Consider the following 19605-nt stretch of genomic DNA (forward strand, 5'->3'; position numbering starts at 1 on the left):
TTCCAATATAGTCCAATCAGAGATAACATAACATTTTGTCAATTTATGGCATATTTATAATATCGTAAGAGATATTAGAAAAATATGGCAGATACAGGCTACAGTTCAGGCTCTAAAGATGGAGAAAACGACTCTCCTACAAAATCAGAAGAAAAAAGAGCTTTTAAAGACCCTTTGATCAGTGGTCTAGATATCACAGATGATGCTGATGTGTGTTACTTCTCAGGCTTTACTATTTTCATCAAACATAATTTATGTTAATAAATGATGGGCGGATATTTACTAACTAAAGATGTTTACTCTAGCTTTATGTGTTAATAAATTATACCAAAATTGAAAATATACAAGAATTTATGTATGACATGGACAAAATATAGTTGTCACTGTCTGAATTTGTATCTATTTAACTTATGTCAGTTATGATTCTCAAAAGTAATTATAGTTTCTAAATTTGGGAAGCAAGTTAATTCATACCATTGAAATTGCAAACTCATACCACGTCAATTTGTACCACTATTTGCAGTAAACTCGTACCACTACGAAGTCGTACCATTTAGAACTTGTACCACTGCAAACTGGTACCATACACCTTATCGCTATTTGTCCGCCATTGCTGGAAATCACACAGGTTCCCGTAAAATTTTGACGTCATAAAACAAAATGTCTGACGCCACAATGGAAAAGTGATTGTTGTTGACGTCAAAAGTTCAAGCGGACGGGTCAGCCGGGAATAGCGATAAGGTGTATTAAAGATATATACAATATACAAATGTTTTAATTCTTTTATAAAAAAGAATTGAAATCTTTATAAGAAGTAGTTTACAAGTTTGTTTTTAGTGGTACAAATTGACATAGGTACAAGTTTGCAATTGTACGAGATAACTATAATTCCTAAATTTGTATCTGACTGTTAGACTTATGTCAGTTATTCTTATAAGTTATAGTTAAGTCATGTTGAAGAAATATAACTTACATGTATACAGGTTGAGCACTAGTCATTTTGGGGTCTTTCATAAATGAGCAATCTATGCAGTATTTGTTTTGCTCATTGTTTAACACGATACAGTGACCTGTAGTTGTTAACTTCTATGTAATTTTTTCTCTTGTGGACAGCGGTCTTACAATAAGCAATTATACTACAGTGTTCCAGCTAGGATTTCAAAAGGGCACTTTAGCGCGATGTTTTATATTTCAAAGGGCATGTCAAACATTGTCTTAAGTAAACTGCAGGGGTTTCAGCTAAGAATTTTGATGCTACATGAAAATCAACCTTACACCTGCTGTAAATGTTTAATTAGCTGAGGGTTATAAACTTGTCATACATGTATATATGAAGACAGGTAGAATAATTTTATATATTCATCAAAATATTGTATGGCAATAACGGCATGGACTTACGAAAAAGGACATGGAGTCAGAAAAGGGCACAGGGTGGCACTTGGGGAAGGGCAGGCAGACCGCCCTATGAAAATGCCCTAGCTGGAACTACATTTATTTACTTATATGACTTTTGACAACTATGGCTGTATTTAGGACATAGAATATGTATTTGCACCTGTATTTGAGCATAGCTGGACCTAGATATATTAATGTCACATGCATTATGTGATTCAGAATTTAATTTGGAAAAGTGGTTCTTACAGAATGTGCCCAATGTTTCCTTTATCTGTCAGTTTTTTTTGGGGGGTGACCATGGCCATGTGACTGTGTTTTAAAAAACAGTTATTTTTCCACATCAAATAAGACAGCAACTCAATGAAACAAGAAAAACCCAATAAAACATCCAGACCTTATATTGGTTTTAGATAAAAAGCAAGTGCCTTTAGTTTACAGTATATCATGATTTTAACTGCTGTGTCTAAGGTATAAAAATATGGTAACTTTTGGTTTTCTGTGGCACACAAATTTTGAGAAAAATTTAACACCCACAGCAAATGCTAAATCTATGAAAATAACACTCGAAAAGATTGCAGCGCAATTTTTTGACATTGTATAAAAAGGGCCATAACTTAGTTATATTTAAAATAAGGCAGTTGTATCTTGGTCCTTCATTATATGCATTGCATTTGATATCATTTGAAGAAAATTTTTAGTTTCTTCTCTAATTATTTGATTTTAGAATACATGTTTGCATTTTGCCAGTTTCCACTAGTACTCTATTCATAATATTACTGACTTAAATACAGTCTGTCTTTTGTTTTCCAGATGGAGAGTTTAAGTTTGGATGCATCAGGAAAGTCTGACCTCAGTATTTCCAGAAGTTCTAGTCTAATAGCCAATTTAAGTCATTTTGAAGATGCAGAGGATGACACACATGACCTATTTGTTAATGTTGATGACCCAGAAAAGCATACTGGTACTATGGAATCCTATGTTACATTTAGAGTTAATGCTAAAGTAGGTGTAGAATTTTATCAAAAATGTCCTTTTGAACACAATGAAAATATATATAGTTTTAGGGTAAAATAAATCTTCTTCAATATATCATCATTATTTTTACTGGCATGTTCATTAAATATCATCAATGTGTTCTTTATTCTTTGTTAGTATCTATAAACAGTGGAAATATAACCCGGAATAATTCAAGATTCAATTTTTTCTGTTCCTGAATCATGCAAATTTACGAAACAAAAGAACTCCATTTACATTTTATGTAATAGTCTCTTCAGAGTTTCCAAGCAGGTCCACATTTAAATAATTGAAAATGAATATTTAAATGTGCAAGTGCACCTTACCTGTATTGCATATTTTATCTTGCATTAGACCTTGATGAATGAACTATGCTTAAATAGCTGTTTACGGATTTCAAATGTAACAAGATGTCAACTTTAAAAAGACAGTTCTGTAAATGTTTTACAAAGTGTACATGTATAATCATCAGGTGTCTGGTGATATAGATTATTAACAATAATTGAGTATTGTGAAATGTATATGTGGAATTCAAACAAGGTCAGTTATCAGCATGTAAGTAACTTCAATTTCTACATGACATATAAGATTAGTAAAATTTGTAAATTCTATTGATTAAGTTTACTTTTCAATTTCATGAGGGATTCATAAGTGCTAGATATACATGTATTAGTCCCAAAAATATGATAATTTATCAATTTCAAAATATCTGTATAAAGTAAATTGTTTATGTTTGATTTACAGACAACTCGAAGTGAATATGATGACAGTGAATATTCAGTAAGAAGACGATATAATGACTTTTTATGGCTCAGACAGAGACTGGAAGAAACATACCCAACACATTTAGTTCCTGTAAGTTTTTTGTCTGATTGTGTGAAGCTTCCTTTAATTTACTTATATAATGGCAATACACAATGTACTGTACCTAATGTTTAAGGCTCACATGAAAATTATCTTTATTTACTGTAAAGAGATGTAAAAAACAAATACAGAACTTTTCAAACTACATGCTTGAAATAAGAGTTTAAATGCACGTCTTTATTTGTTTATCAGAGTTATTGTATTGCAAACGACAAATTTATTTTTCAGACATCCTTTCTACACAGATAATTTCCTATCTAGTGTTTTAGCATTGACTATTATGTAATGATTTTCAAAAGATATTAAATTGATTAAATATTGCAGTCAAAAGGATTATGATTTACCTTGATGCACGTTAATGATTTGGATATTTCAGCCACAAGGACATTATTTTAACTTAACGCACATTATTGATTTGAATATTGCAGCCAAAAATTTTCATGGGTGTATATTATTGATTTGAATGTTTTAGCCACTTCCCGAGAAGCATAGTTTGAGAAGATTGGACCGTTTCAGCCCAGAATTTCTCAGAGTTAGACAGGCAGCATTACAGAAATTTCTTAAACGCATAGCAGACCATCCTGTTTTGTCCTTTGATAAGAGTTTTCAAGTATTTCTTACAGCAAAAGCATGGGTATGTTATGTGCAGTGTTTTCCCTAGGCTATTCATGCATTGAGGTACCACTACGCATAATATTTCGGCCGCCATGCGTTTATCATACCCACAATGCATCCCGCTATGTGTGAATTTTTTATTATCTTATAATATGAAGTGACAAGTGACAAAACTCTACAGGTGTTTCAAACTCACTGTACTGATAATTGATCATAATTAGATGCAACACTCTGATTTTACAACCACGTTGATGAGATAGAACAACAATCAAGACTTCGATTACATAACAGAAATCTGGAGTTCAAATTGTTTTAATGAGAAATATTATAGCCTGATACAGCTTCCAAATATCCTTCCGTGAAAAATAAAAAGTAAACCTTTTGCAGTATAAATTTTACATTTTGAAATCATAAGTCTAACATTGAAATATTTATATAAATATAGTTGTAACAGAGAATACACATCATTCGGTTGAAACATGATGTAACTTTGACCTCTGTAGCAGAGTTCAAAAAATTTATGGGTCACTGAATATTCACAATTCAGATCTTTTTTGTTTTGATGTCAAAAATTATTTTATTTTTCAAACTGATCTTTCAAACTAGTTTTAATCCAGAAGAAAGTAAAAACATTGCTTGACTATACCTAAAGTTGAATATCTATATCCAAATTAAATTAATTAAAGCTGTAATCCATGATCACAAATTGAATGCTTTGTTTAAAATTGTTGAAAGCCATGTGCTTTTTGGCGGGAAAATTCAGGGAAACCCCTTAACAGAAAACAGTTCCATTTCATTGTAGTTTATAGACCGTAAGAATTTCATTTTGGAAATCATTTTGATTAACTGCTTAGATTTATTCATGAAAAATTAATCATTTCTTGGGGTGAAACTGATAATACTTTTTATTAAAATAATTAACATCTGTTTTTTTTTTTGTTTTTTTTTTCAATAGTATTACAAATATATAAAGTTAACCAGTCTGAAAATACATGGTTAAATGGATTTTAATTCTGAAAAACTTGTGTGTTTTTAATTCCTTTATTATTTCCATTATAATCAGAAACAAACTATTTCAAACATATATTATTGGCTTTTATATAAGAACATTCCAGACTATTAATAAGTATGTACCTGTAGTAAAAACAAACCTGGTAGAGCCTAAAAAAATTCTACAGGGCCCTTGAAATTTTTTTTTGGATCCATGCTGGCCTTGGGAGAAAATTTTAAGTATTGTTCCTGACTGTATTGCAGATTTATGTGAAGTTTTTAAACTGACATGCACAATTCATTTCACTAGTGTAATAAAAATAATTCTACAAAACAACGCCGCGCTCTGTGTTGCAAATTCACCTTAGACCCACCATGCATCAAGAATTTTCAAGGGAAGACACTGATCGATGAGTATGATAAATGATCTTATAAATAGTATTTCCGAAATAAAAGAAAAAAACCTGCTCAGTGCTGATTATCCAGCAGATCAAGTTTATTATGACTAGTTCATTCAACTTCATTGTGTACTTCATGTCCATATGAAAATAAGAAAAGAGTTAACAGATATTTTCCTTTCTCACTTAAATGAAATTACAGTTGCTTGATTTTCAATATGCATAATACATGTACATTTGTATATAGCAATTAACAAGCCCTGTATATTATGTTTCAGGAATTCCAAGCTTATAAGAAACAAGGAACTGGTTTATTAGGCAGAGTGACTGATTCATTACATAACATAAGTGCTTCCTACATGAATAAGAATAGACCTCCAGAATTTGTTGTCATGTATGACTATATACATGCCTTGTCAGAAAAGATTAGTGTTATGGACAGGATATGTCAGAGAGTTTCAAAAGAACAAGCAGGTAACATTTATTGTTCAGATAACATTTTAACTTAGCTGGCCATTTATGCCTGTCTTCATAAACCTTTTTCAAAGATATCCCCTCTGAAACTTTTTGGCCAAATGTTATCAAATCTTGACTTGAATATTTATTAGGGAATCTAGTTTGAAATAGATATGTGGATTTGATTCATCAACAAAGATTGCCACCATTTGCTAAAAGTAGATAGGGCTAAAATGTGAATTTGAGCTCATATCTCAAAACTAAATCAGTTTAGGCATAATTGAAGATGTTAAGGTACATATCTCCTTTGAACTTCTCAGAAAAATATGGCAACCCATTTTAAAGTCCCGAAAAAGTGTAGCCTGTGAATAATCATGTTTTATTATTGCCTTGAATCTGTTATAAAAGAGACTTTGCATAGTAAAAATTACCATATCAATAAGATCTACAGAGTAAACAGGTCAACATTGCTGTAATGATCAAGTGACCCCTAATAGGAGTTATTGTCTTTGAATAATAATTTTTACTCTTTTCATGTTCAAGATTTAATAAAATGTTTATTTTTCATTGTGTTTGTGAATTATGATATTCTTGCTTCTTTTAGATGTACTGGTATTTGATATTGCATTTTACTGTGCGAACCTTAAAGGGGCACTAGCTGTCAAATTTATGATCACCGATTTGACTCAAATTCTCATACATTGTATTTGATTCATATCAATGTAAAACATTTATTCATTTATACGGTGTTTATATATCTCAACTTGTACGATTCGCTCGTGTATGTAACAATGTTTTAGATTTTAACGAGAGAAATTTATGTATTACTGAAAAATTATATCACCAGGGTTTTCGATATCACAAACTAGTCAAAACATTTACTAAATTTTTTCATCGGTATAAGGACATCATTCGTAAATATAGCTCAACATGCAGACTTCTTATACGTTCAGGTATTTCACATCCAATTTTTTATGGAAATATTCTTTATAAAGCACAAAGGTGTCAGTATTCACCTCAGAAACTAACAAAACCTTTGAATAGACTTATTAAGAAGGGATATAGTTACGATACTGTTGTCAGGTCATTAAAGATTGCATATTTTGGCGTTAATATTGATTCACTTATAGGGTCTTTGCATCGGAACTAAACACATTTATTCAAAAACCAGTTGTTGGTATGACACGGGTTATCTTCTTCTCATATATGTTATGATGGTATGATACTAAACCCCTAACGGGAAGGATTGTGCCTGATGTTCATATGATGAAATCATAATCTTTCAGTCAGTTTAATTGAAGTCTGGAGCTGGCATGTCAGTTAACTGCTAGTAGTCTGTTGTTATTTATGTATTATTGTCATTTTGTTTATTTTCTTTGGTTACATCTTCTGACATCAGACTTGGACTTTTCTTGAACTGAATTTTAATGTGCTTATTGTTATGCGTTTACTTTTCTACATTGACTAGAGGTATAGGAGGAGGGTTGAGATCTCACAAACATGTTTAACCCCGCCACATTTTTGCGCCTGTCCCAATTCAGGAGCCTCTGGCCTTTGTTAGTCTTGTATTATTTTAATTTTAGTTTCTTGTGTACAATTTGGAAATTAGTATGGCGTTCATTATCACTGAACTAGTATATATTTGTTTTGGGGCCAGTTGAAGGACGCCTCTGGGTGCGGGAATTTCTCGCTACATTGAAGACCTGTTGGTGACCTTCTGCTGTTGTGTATTTTTCTATGGTCGGGTTGTTGTCTCTTTGGCACATTCCCCATTTCCATTCTCAATTTTATTATTCAAACTATCAAAAGTCTAAAATAAACAGTTTACAGGGCATGGGGTCGATAATATGTAGGTTCGTTTCGTTTTTACCAGTATAAGAATGATTTTATGTGGATCGAATCAGTTATCAAATGATTTACCCTTGTTTCACTTTCATTGTTGACATTCTTTTCCTTTAAATAACGAGTACGTGTACAATGCGTTGTCAATCTCTTGCTAGGGTTAAATTGAAGTTCACATGAATATGGATTTAACGAGGTGGAATTATTCACTTGCAAGTGAATAATTAATTATCAAGGTTGCTTAGCTTAATTTGACAAAATTGAACCATTTTGGCTGCTAAAGCGAATTATTATTTCACTATTTCACATTCATTAGTTATTGAACAAACAAAAAATAACTTTAGATTTTTTATATATCTCGTACCCCTTTAAAACTATACCAAGAATAACACTGTGATAGGGAGTATCAATATTCCCAAATTCCAGTAAATAAGATGAAAGAGTACTCAGTCTAGGATGAGTAATAAAGTTTAATGCTCTGTCTATAAAAACAGTAGGCATTAAAATTGTATATTTAGTGGTCCATATTTTAATTTGCTGAAATTTTGAACATTGAATGATTTACTGAAATGATTTTTTTCCAGAGCATTTAATAGAATTAAGTGAATGGGGTCCAATATACACACTTTGGTCTAATTCTGAAGAAGAACTGGTTCCCTCTTTGCTTGCCATGTCAGACGCAGTAGACAAATGTTGTCAGTATATGAGGGAAGTGGTATGTATCAGCAGTATTTTTTTTTTAGCTTTTTCTTTTCAAATTTTCCCTTTCAATTTGCACAGAATTTTGGCCCAAATATTCCCCTTATTACTTTAAAACAGAACACAATGACCATTTTCTATTGATTAACTATTCACACACATTTAAAGGAATCCTGAAACCAAGGACTTTTCCACAAATAGTGTAAATCAGCATTTACATTTTACATACACACTCTAGCATTGAATATACCATTATGATCATATCCTTTGTCAATATTATACATTTCAGATTGATGCAAATGATGATGATTTTGCCCAACCATTAAAAGAATATATATTATTTACAGATGCAATAAAGGTATTTATCTTATTAATCTGGTTATTTATATTGTAACAGAATGATATCCTATTGAAAAGGACACCACTATTGAAAGAAACATCTATCCCACAAATGAAAAACGGAATAACCATGCACTATAATACCACTTCTTTATTATATATACAGCTCTTTGTATTTGGGTCAAGATACTCAATTCATTTCAGGTAAAAGACAACAGTTGCCTTTCCTCTATTTCCCTGTCAATATCCTAAACTTGGATATGTATGATGACTTGTTTCGAAGCGGAACCATTTTCACAGATGTGGTTATTTTAAGTTTTTGTGGTAGGCAGTGAGATCTAATTTTTCATAAATTGGGGAAACTTAGTTAGACAATGCAAAAATAAAAAAGTATGAATAACTGTGGTGCTAGGAAAGGTCATTAGTAACATACCACACATATTTTTAAATGTGGAAAGGGAAGATCAAATTGACTATTTTCTAAATAAGATCATTAGTCTTCTTAATGCAATAAACGTATTTACACTTTTGGTATTTAGCTGTATTTTGCCTCCGAATGACCTTTTGATGTCAAGCAACAATCACTTTTGAATTATGACGTCAAATGTTTTGAATTATTATGTCAAAATTTACGGGAACCTGTGTGATTTTACGTAACGGCGGACAAAAGTGTCAATACGTCTATTGTTTCATATTTTTCATGTAAGGGCCTTTTAAAGCCGACTATACAGTATGGGGTTTCTCATTGTGGAAGGTTTTATGGTTGCCTATACCCTTTACAAATGAAGAAAAGTATGAAGCATTCGCAAAAATTGTGTAAATGAGTTGAACTAAAAGCTCTTAGACAACCATCCATTCAAAACACTCCATTATAAGTATAAGTCCATTTATGCCCTACCACTCAGTGATCATGACAGATAGTTTTATTCATGTTCTATTCTCACAATTATTAAATAAAAAGTCAACAAAAAAATAATAAACAATTCAGAGGAAGTTGACTATAATGACTAGCTTTAACAATTTCTAGCTTTGTTTCAGGCTGTTTTACGAAGACGTGATGCTATACAAATGGAATTTGATGCTACTGTTGATGAGCTCAATAGAAAAAAAGATGAAAGGGAACAGGTACATAAAACCTTCAGTGCTATAACAGATTTCTAATAACTGCTTACATCCACTTAATTTGAACTTTGTTGGATAGGTGTCTCATTGCAATCATACCACACCGCCTTATTTTATGCCCCATTTATGGACATTATGTTTTCTGGTCTGTGTGTCCGTCCGTCCGTCAGTGTGTCCCTCTTCAGGTTAAAGTTTTGGTTAAATTTTTTGGTCAAGGTAGTTTTTGATGAAGTTGAAGTCCAATCAACTTGAAACTTAGTACTCATGTACCTTATGATATGATCTTTCTAATTTGTATGCCAAATTAGAGATTTTCTTCCATTTTCACGGTCCACTGAACATAGAAAATGATAGTGTGGATGGGGCATCTGTGTACTGGGGACACATTCTTGTTATATATGTTCAAGAAATGTTTAATTAAAAGAATAATTTCTGTTGATTTGTGATTATATTTGTTTGTCAAATGACTATATGTATAAAACATAAATATGGAACGTAATCTACCTATCATGATTGTCATTTATATCTGTCTTGGAAATTTTCTGCTACTGATGTCTACAAAAAAGGTAGGAATTGTCTCCCCTAAAAACTATTTTGGTTTTTAAAAATCATATGTTATAATGGTTAACCCAAGGTCATGCTTACCATTGATTTGAGGTAAGAGGCTTTAATTTATGTATTATGGGACAAACTTCTGACTTTTTTTTTTTGGTTTATGGGTATACGCCCAGGTTGGAAGAAGGAAGTATATACAAGTCTAGAAGAATGAACCTTGAAACCAGGAATTATTTGAAAATGTAAGGTGATTATTTAGAGCTTGGCCCAGAAACAGAATCCTTCATTCATTTATGCATCTACCTTCAGAACTACTTTTTATTCGACTGCAAAAAAAAATTTGGGATTGTATAATGGTATGATATCGTCGTCTGCGTCGTCGTCTTTGTCGTCCAAAGACACATTTGGTTTCCAGACAATAACTTTGTTTTAAGTGCATGCATCTCTATGATTTTTTTTTTACAAAAGGTTCAATACCACTAAAGGATGGTTGGGATTGATTTTGGGCATGATGGTCCAAATCGTTTAGGAATTAAGGGCCCAAAGGGGGCCCTAAGCAAGCTTTTTTTCTAGTTTCAGGATAATAACTTGTGTATAAGTATTTCGATTTATTCTGAAATTGTACCACAATGGTAAAAACCACAAGTAGAAGTTTGGGATTCATTTAAGGGGTTATGGGGCCAACAGTTTAGGAATTAAGGGCCAACTGCAATACACAAGAAAAAATTCAAAGATTTTATTGTATTGCCTGATATGATACACTACATGCATCATATTGATTAATTGTGTTTGTTCCCTTGTTTTATTAAGGATTTTTTTATTCATTACAGTTAAAGATCTCTGATCAGACTTATTCTATTGGTGCATTCCTTGGCAAAGATCCAGAAGATGTCAAACAACAGAAACAAGAAAAATTAGAACATAATATAGAGGAGGTACACATTTTTTTTCAAACTTGGTACATGTAGTGAAAATACTCCATTAATTTTTATTTTTTGCATTTGCACAATATTGTATTATACATACAATAGTAGTAAATAGGCTCTCAAGATAAAATAACAAAGAATAGTATATGTAATTGTGTGCTTTCAAAGGAAGATTTAGATCTCAAATAATAAAAGCTGAGATTTTGGAGAGATGAAATTGAGTAGTAACAGTAACTAACTTAGCTGAATAATATATTTCATCAGATAAAATTGTCCTTGTATTAAGGTTATCTGACATTAGTTTGGTTACTGATTCAAAGGTGTTCTATTTTATTTTACAGCTGACGAAGCAAATGGAAGAATTAAATGATAAAACAGTATGTGCAGACACTGATCTCAGGGCAGATATGGAAAGATGGCATAAAAATAAACAAAAAGATCTCAAGGAATTATTTATGTCTCAAGCTGATAGACAAATTAAATATTATGAAAAGGTAAAAGCGTTTTTTCTCTTTTCATTGTCCAATTTAAAAGTGATGAACTGGTATAGACATTTGTAGCATCAATCAATATACCTAAATGTTTGTCTTCTTTTGGGTCACACTGATTGTCTTCCCTTGGGTCACACTGATGCAAACATACTTATTGCAGAGAACAAAATATTTAAAATCATCTTGTTATTATCAAATCCATATTATACATTGTATTCTTGTACTGTATTGTTTATATAACTGAATTATGATTGTATCTTTGTCATTGCCCCCTGGTGTACCTTAATTGAAATAAACATGTACAGTGACTTATAGTTGTAAATTTCTGTGTCATTTGGTCTCATTGGCAATCATACAACATCTTTTTTTTTTATTCTGTTCCGTTGCATTTGGTTTAAAGTGGTGTTTGAATTGTATCTTAGCTATTCCAACTTTTTACTTAATCTATTGGAATTTAAACATTGATTTAGACTCGACCGCCGGTAAACTCAACCGCCGATTAACTCAACCGCCGGTTACCATATCTATATAAATAGGGTGCAAACATTAATCCATCATTCTGCCTCTGATGAACGTCCTTTTCGGACCAAACCGGTCAGGCTATAAAACATCACCAGACGCTGTTAATTATGTGTATTGGTATATATACTATATTTTTATGCTTTTACATTTTTCTCACTGATACACATAGTTAATATGGCTTCTACTAACGAAAGCTCCATTTGGAGCTAATGTGTTTAGAGACTACTTATGTCACTAAGCGTAAGCCTAGCGATTACCTGAAATTGCTGTATATATGTAATACCTACATTACAAACTTAAGGTGTTGAAAACTTTTTAACACTGAGGATTAATATTCGTCTACCTTTGATCTTAAGGAGTACTAAAGGCTTAAATGAAGCATTCTCAATAAGAACCCCCCTTAACCAAATTTTGTTTGGTTAGGGGGGGTAATAGTTTTGACTTGATGTTTTGGCGTATCACAAGCTAAAACGTCAAGACTGCATGACTACCATGAAATACTATTATTAAACTTGATATTTAGGTGTATCATAAGCCAAAGATCAAGACTGCATGACAACCATGAATTACTATTTCAGGACTTGATATTCAGGTGTATCATAAGCCTGAGATCAAGACTGCATGACTACTAGGAAGTACTATTTCAAGACTTGATATTTAGGTGTATCATAAGCCAAATATCAAGATCACATGACTACCATGACATACTATTCCAAGACTTGATATTTAGGTGTATCATAAGCCAAAGATCAAGACTAAATGATTACCATGTACTTCTTCAATTATTAAAACACCCTTTACCCAATGCTAAAGCCCAAATATGGTTATATCATCAGGTCACATGATTACCGTATAATGTCGAAAAGTTTACCGTAACATGTAAAGAAAGTTTACTGTAACATGTACATTAGCTAAATATAGATAACTGTAACCATGGAAAATCCCACTGAAAGGATAATTGAACCTTTTTAGATATCAACAAGATACATATTTATCCACTGGATAACTTTGATCCGCCGGTTCACTCTGAACCGCCGGTTAAATCTCAACCACTGGTTAACTCAACCGCCGGCTAAACAAACTGCCAGTTAAATCTGAACTGCTGGATAACTCAACCGCCGGTTAACTCAACCGCCGGTAAACTCAACCGCTGGTTACCATATCTATATAAATAGGGTGCAAACATTAATCCATCATTCTGCCTCTGATGAAGGTCCTTTTCGGACCGAAACCGGTCAGGCTATAAAACATCACCAGGCGCTGTTAATTATGTGTATTGGTATATATACTATATTTTTAGACAAACTGAGGATCACTTGATAAATACAAACAAATGAAAACTTTAGACATATTTCATTGATGGATCACAAAAGGCATCTGTAATCAGTAATTTATGTTAAGTTGTTGAATAATACAATATCTTGCGTTTATCATGAAGCAATTATTTTGATCAGTGAAACAGAAACTATTTTACCATAAATTATTTTTTATGCCCCACCTACGATAGTAGAGGGGCATTATGTTTTCTGGTCTGTGCGTCCGTTCGTTCGTCCGTCCGTCCGTCCGTCCGTCTGTCCCGCTTCAGGTTAAAGTTTTTGGTCGAGGTAGTTTTTGATGAAGTTGAAGTCCAATCAACTTCAAACTTGGTACACATGTTCCCTATGATATGATCTTTCTAATTTTAATGCCAAATTAGAGATTTTACCCCAATTTCACGGTCCACTGAACATAGAAAATAATAGTGCGAGTGGGGCATTCGTGTACTGAGGACACATTCTTGTTTTGTAGAATAAGTCGTATAAAATATCTTTATTTGTTATTTTAGTGTTTAAAATCATGGGAAGGTGCAATAAGGAAAATACAAGCAAAAGATTTAGAATATATAACTACAGAAGTTCCAGAAGAGCCGACTGAACCTGATTCCTCCTAGTCACAGTATCAAGCCATTGTACATGTTATTCATTTCAAGACTTGTGATATAAAACATAACTCAGAAACCATTGTTGATATGAAGTACAATCAAATGAAACCTATCTAGGTGTTTATAGCATTTATTCATTCAGCCACATCTGTTGTTTTGTTACGCACCTTATTTATGTCTTTATCAAAGCTTTGTTAAACACAGTCAGAATGCACATCAATTACTGCCAATTTGGAGTGAAAAGATGAACCTTACCTGCATTTATACAAAAATATGAAAGTTATTTTAAAATTGATTCAAAATCATGTTATATGGATTAAAAGATGAAGTTTTATTTATAGGATTCATCATTCTTTTCAGTCACATTTTTAATATAATCAAATTCAATTATATCTGAATAACACTAATGTTTCAATATCACTGTTTGTTGCTCTGATAAAGAGTGAACATATAAACATACAAGGGTCATAATCAATATATGACACTAAAACATTTAGTGATGATCTTACAACTAAACTTAAAAATAGTATGTGTCATACAAAATTGAATTGGATGCATAATTTATTGATAAGAAATTCTCACTAAAAATTTTATACAGTTTCAAACTTAAAGATACTTTATTCTACAAGAGGCCTTATTATTTATGATACAAAGCCAGCAATATTTATATAGTTCCACTTCAGATTTGTTAGTATTCCTCTGTAGGATGGAGAGTTTATTTCAATTGTAAAAAGGCATTTAGAAATCAAAACAACATATGTAAATTTCTTTGATATTTGCAAACATTCCATTTGTACGCAAGCCAACTGATTGTGTCAGTGGTTAGGGTGTCCATTTCTGTTTTACATATGGTCAATTGAAGCAGAAAATACCCTTTTGTATGTCATGGTGAATTCAAGGGCATTTGATAAGATACACAATACTCAAGATAGATTAATGACATTGTATTGATGTAATTCTATGTGTTTTATTGGAATTAATTATAATGCATTGATACTATATTTATTGCTGTAAAGTATGGACTTTTCAGCTGCGTTGGAAGTTAAAGCTGTAAATCAAGTGACAAATTTCAGTATACCGTAGTAATCTAATTTTAAATTGTCAAAAGTTGTATGATTATTTCTTGAAGGTTTTAGAGGAATAGTTTATTTGTTAGTGATAATTACTTTGTGGTTCACAAAATGTAATATTTATAAATTTATACTTTACTTTTTACTCAAAATTAAGTGAATAGCTCTGTTGTTTCCTGAACCTCATTGTTTTTGTATTGTAAAAGAGATATATTAAATCTCAAAAATATGACCCTTGAATAGAAAATAAAGGCTAATTGAAATTCTCTATATCATGTGTTATAAAAACAGTTTAAACTTAGCCATGACATTTTCTAGTTAAATACTTCAAATATCATGCACATCACATCCATTTTCATGTAAATGTTACTGTCATATGTGTTGCTATATCTAATGTTAGGAATATGTGTGTACATGTAAGAATAATATCAAAGCTACTAGGTTGTGTTGTCATTAGAAACTATTGTTATTGTATTCACATATCATACATATTTATACTTTTATAGTGAAATGTTAAAAATGCACATTTATTTGTGTTATTCTTGTTTTAAGTACCCATGTGTTACGCTGGGAAGCTGACATTTTTGTAAGTTAAATATAGCAATAAATTTTCCTCTTTTAGTTGTGTCAAGTCTGGCTTGCCTTTCTTTATGTGTTACTACATTTTGTATTACCCAAATAAAATTCTGTTCAAATTGACGACAATGATTTGATTGATACTTAAAGGACACATTAAGTAAAATCTATATAGTTTTAATTTGTCACGTATATTTCCATTGCAATTCAAATACATTGTATGTTATAGTGGTTTTGATCTGTTTTACCTATTGCATCTGCAGTGCTGAGCCAGTTAAATGGTGTGATGCAGAAAACTATGTATATTGCCTACATCCCTAGCATAAGTTTAGTTTCCAATTTTATACTGATACTTACATTGATAAGAGTTTTTGGGTAAAGATTGCATGAAATGCAATCAAAACCCTATGTTACTGACTTGATATCTAAATCTTCCAAGGCTTATCACTACCTTTTTGATACACAAAATATAGTGTGTTAATCATAACATTCTGTACATCCTATCCATGAACATTTTCAGTAATTTATTACTGTAATATATGCTCAGATATTCCAGTCACAAAACAATGCTACACCTATCAAGAAAATAACATAAAGTTTGCAAGGTGCAGGAATCAAATATCTGTTTTAAAAATATAAATGATGTCATTATTAAAGCCATCATTAAAAATTGGAGTTATCTCCCATTGTCCAAAATTGTAGCTGAATCAACTACAACTAAGTGCTTTATTCAATGCAATATTAGTTTATTTCACTTCCCACTGATAAATTAAAGCAATCTTTACCATTCAGTGCTGACTAGCATTTTGATTAATTTCTTCTTTTGCAGTGTTTTGCTTAATCTAAGATCCTGCATTTTCTTTAGCAACTTGATATCTTTTATAGAAATTCTTAAATTTTCATTGGTTATACAGTATTTCAAATACAATGTATATATTAAGGGCAAAGTGCAATTCATTGTGTTACAGTTATAACTACATGTTTAGTCTATTCTGTCTTTAAATTAATATGTTGAATGTAATTCAAGATTAAAGGTTTTTGTTTTTGAATGATCATTTTAAAAGTTTTGGGCAATGTTTGACACTGAATTTTGTTTTTTTATGAATATTTTTATTATGTAAATGGGACCAGTTGTTTAATTTTATTTATTTTGTCTGTTTATGTCTTGTCTTTTTTGTAATTTTAAGTTATTTGTTACGTTATTTAAGACAAAAACAAGCATGAACACAAGATTCCAATATAGCATTTTTTATATTTTCAGTATGCTGACATGTGACCAAACATGAATGCATACTTAACTATAACATCACTGAAAAACAAACCATGAACTATTTTGAAAACTCCAAAATAGGGGAGATAACTCACAAGTATCAATTTGTTTACTTCTGCTTTACATTTTAAATTAAATGTTTAATGAGGTTGTAGGTTTGTTGAAAAAGGGTTGACAGAAATTTTATATGAATGTATGCATCTTCGTCCCATCAAGTCCGTAAAGACGTAGTTGTGATCTTATGAATGCTATTCCTCTATATGATAAATGGTGATATATTTTAAGATATACATACTAAAAAGTATTATTCGGTTCATACATATGAGATATTCAATTGGTTAGTAAAAGAAATGTTGTAATGTAGGTATAAAATATTTTTCTTCAAAAACAAAACAAGACTCTCATATCTGACAGATATCATACATTCTATGCTTACAACTTTACATGTGCATTAAGTTTTTTGTAGATAAGTTGGCCAGTATTAATTGATTCATTCATATTGAAGTTATCTAAGTAACAAGTTATTTAAGTACAGATATGTTACAAGAATAAGTTTCTAAAGTAAACAATTTATTTTTGGTATGCTTAGTTTCAACTTGAACCCTCATCAGATTTTTATGAACACATGCTTTCATTTAAATCCTGCATATTCTTTACATAAACATTAATAATACTTGTATGAAAATTAGAAATTCCACTTTCCTCATGTTGTGCCAGTGTCTGCCAAAATGAAATTTAATTTTTATTTATTTGGTTTTTTTTTCTTGCTCACAAATGTTTATATTATTTATTTAATACATGCTATAAGTAAATATAGGTATTTACAAAAAACAATAAAATTTCTTAATACTTAATCAATAACATGATAAAAAGTGGTTCACCTATGTTGTTTCCAAGCTACAGGTTGTTCATAAAAAAGACATATTTCATCAGAATTATGAATTGCAAAGGAATTATTATGTGAAAACTGAAAATGAAAATATGTATTTTGAAATAAAATGTGAGAAGATAATTCTTTTTGGACATTTAAAAAAAATATGGTGTCACCAAATGTTTTCATTGCAACTTACCAAGAGATAAGTATTTTGTACATTCCAAATCATCTTTGTTATCTCCCCTTATGAAGCAGAAATTTGAATTTCTGTGAATCAATAAATATGTAGACTATAAAGAGATTAAAAGAACCTGGTAGAAAATTTCTAATATATATGAGGGGTTTAAAAAAAAAAAGGCATAGGAGTTATCCTTATAGCAAGTCAATCCCCCATATAGTAGTCTATAAGGAACTTTTTTTTCACTTTTTCTTAAAAATGGGCGTAAAGCTTATAAGTTAACTGCCAATTTAAATATTCTAGTGAGTTTGTTTGAAAAATTATATGTGAATCTTATTTGTACATGTAGTCAGAAAACAAGAACCTCCTGTTCACTTGTCACTGATGTTTGAGTCTGAATAAAATATTCAATAAAATGTCAGAATTTATTTTGATTTGTCTTAATTATATTGCCACAGCTAATGTAGCAAGAATTTGCCCATAGAACAAAAAGAATTGTTCACACTAGACTATGGTAACTGTCATAAAATGTAACAAGAATTTGACTGTAGAACAAAATGCCCGGTTCAACTTTGACTACAGTTACTGTCATTGAATGAACCAGGAATTTATCCATAGAACACAATGCCCTGTTCACACTAGACTTAAGTAACAGTCATAAAATGTAACAATAATTTGTCCATAGAACACAATGCCCTGTTCACACTAGACTAAAGTAACAGTCATAAAATGTAACAATAATTTGTCCATAGAACACCATGCCCTGTTCACACTAGACTATGGTAACTGTCATAATATGTAACAAGAATTTGTCCATAGAACACCATGCCCTGTTCAGACTAGACTATGGTAACTGTCATAAAATGTAACAAGAATTTGTCCATAGAACACCATGCCCTGTTCACACAAGACTACGGTAACTGTCATAAAATGAAACATGACTTTGTCCATAGAACACCATGCCCAGTTCACACTTAACTATAGTAACTGTCATAAAATGTAACAAGAATTTGTCCAAAGAACACAATGCCCTGTTCACAATAGAATATGGTAATTGTCATAAAATGAAACAAGAATTTGTCCATAGAACACCATGCCCTGTTCACAATAGACTACGGTAACTGTCATAAAATGAAACAAGACTTTGTCCATAGAACACCACGCCCTGTTCACTTTAGACTACGGTAACTGTCATAAATGGTTACAAGAATTTGTTCAAAGAACACCATGCTATGTTTACACTAAACTATGGTAACTGTCATAAAATGAAACAAGAATTTGTCCAAAGAACACCATGCCCTGTTCACTCTAGACTACAGTAACTGTCAAAAAATGAAACAAGAATTTGTCCATAGAACCCATGCCTGTTCACTTTAGATTACAGTAACTGTCATTAAATGAATCAGGACTTTGTCCCTAAAACAACATGGAACTAGAGGCTCTAAAGAGCCTGTGTCGCTCACCTTGGTCTATGTGAATATTAAACAA

The 19605-nt window shown here is 31.4% G+C and overlaps 1 protein-coding gene across 1 annotated transcript; it reads left to right on the top strand.

Moving 5' to 3' along the window:
• Nucleotides 1–37: 37 nt before the first annotated feature.
• Nucleotides 38–18545, top strand: LOC139491406 (sorting nexin-7-like). Its single transcript, XM_071279084.1, has 11 exons — nt 38–210; nt 2206–2397; nt 3154–3264; nt 3746–3907; nt 5555–5750; nt 8159–8289; nt 8563–8631; nt 9651–9737; nt 11120–11224; nt 11557–11709; nt 14054–18545. Exons 1-11 carry the CDS (start codon nt 85–87, stop codon nt 14156–14158), a joined length of 1437 nt encoding a protein of 478 aa, XP_071135185.1. The 5' UTR covers nt 38–84; the 3' UTR covers nt 14159–18545.
• The last annotated feature ends 1060 nt before the right edge of the window (nt 18546–19605 follow it).

Source organism: Mytilus edulis, chromosome 1, assembly GCF_963676685.1.
Source record: "Mytilus edulis chromosome 1, xbMytEdul2.2, whole genome shotgun sequence".
In the NCBI taxonomy this organism is placed as follows: domain Eukaryota; kingdom Metazoa; phylum Mollusca; class Bivalvia; order Mytilida; family Mytilidae; genus Mytilus; species Mytilus edulis.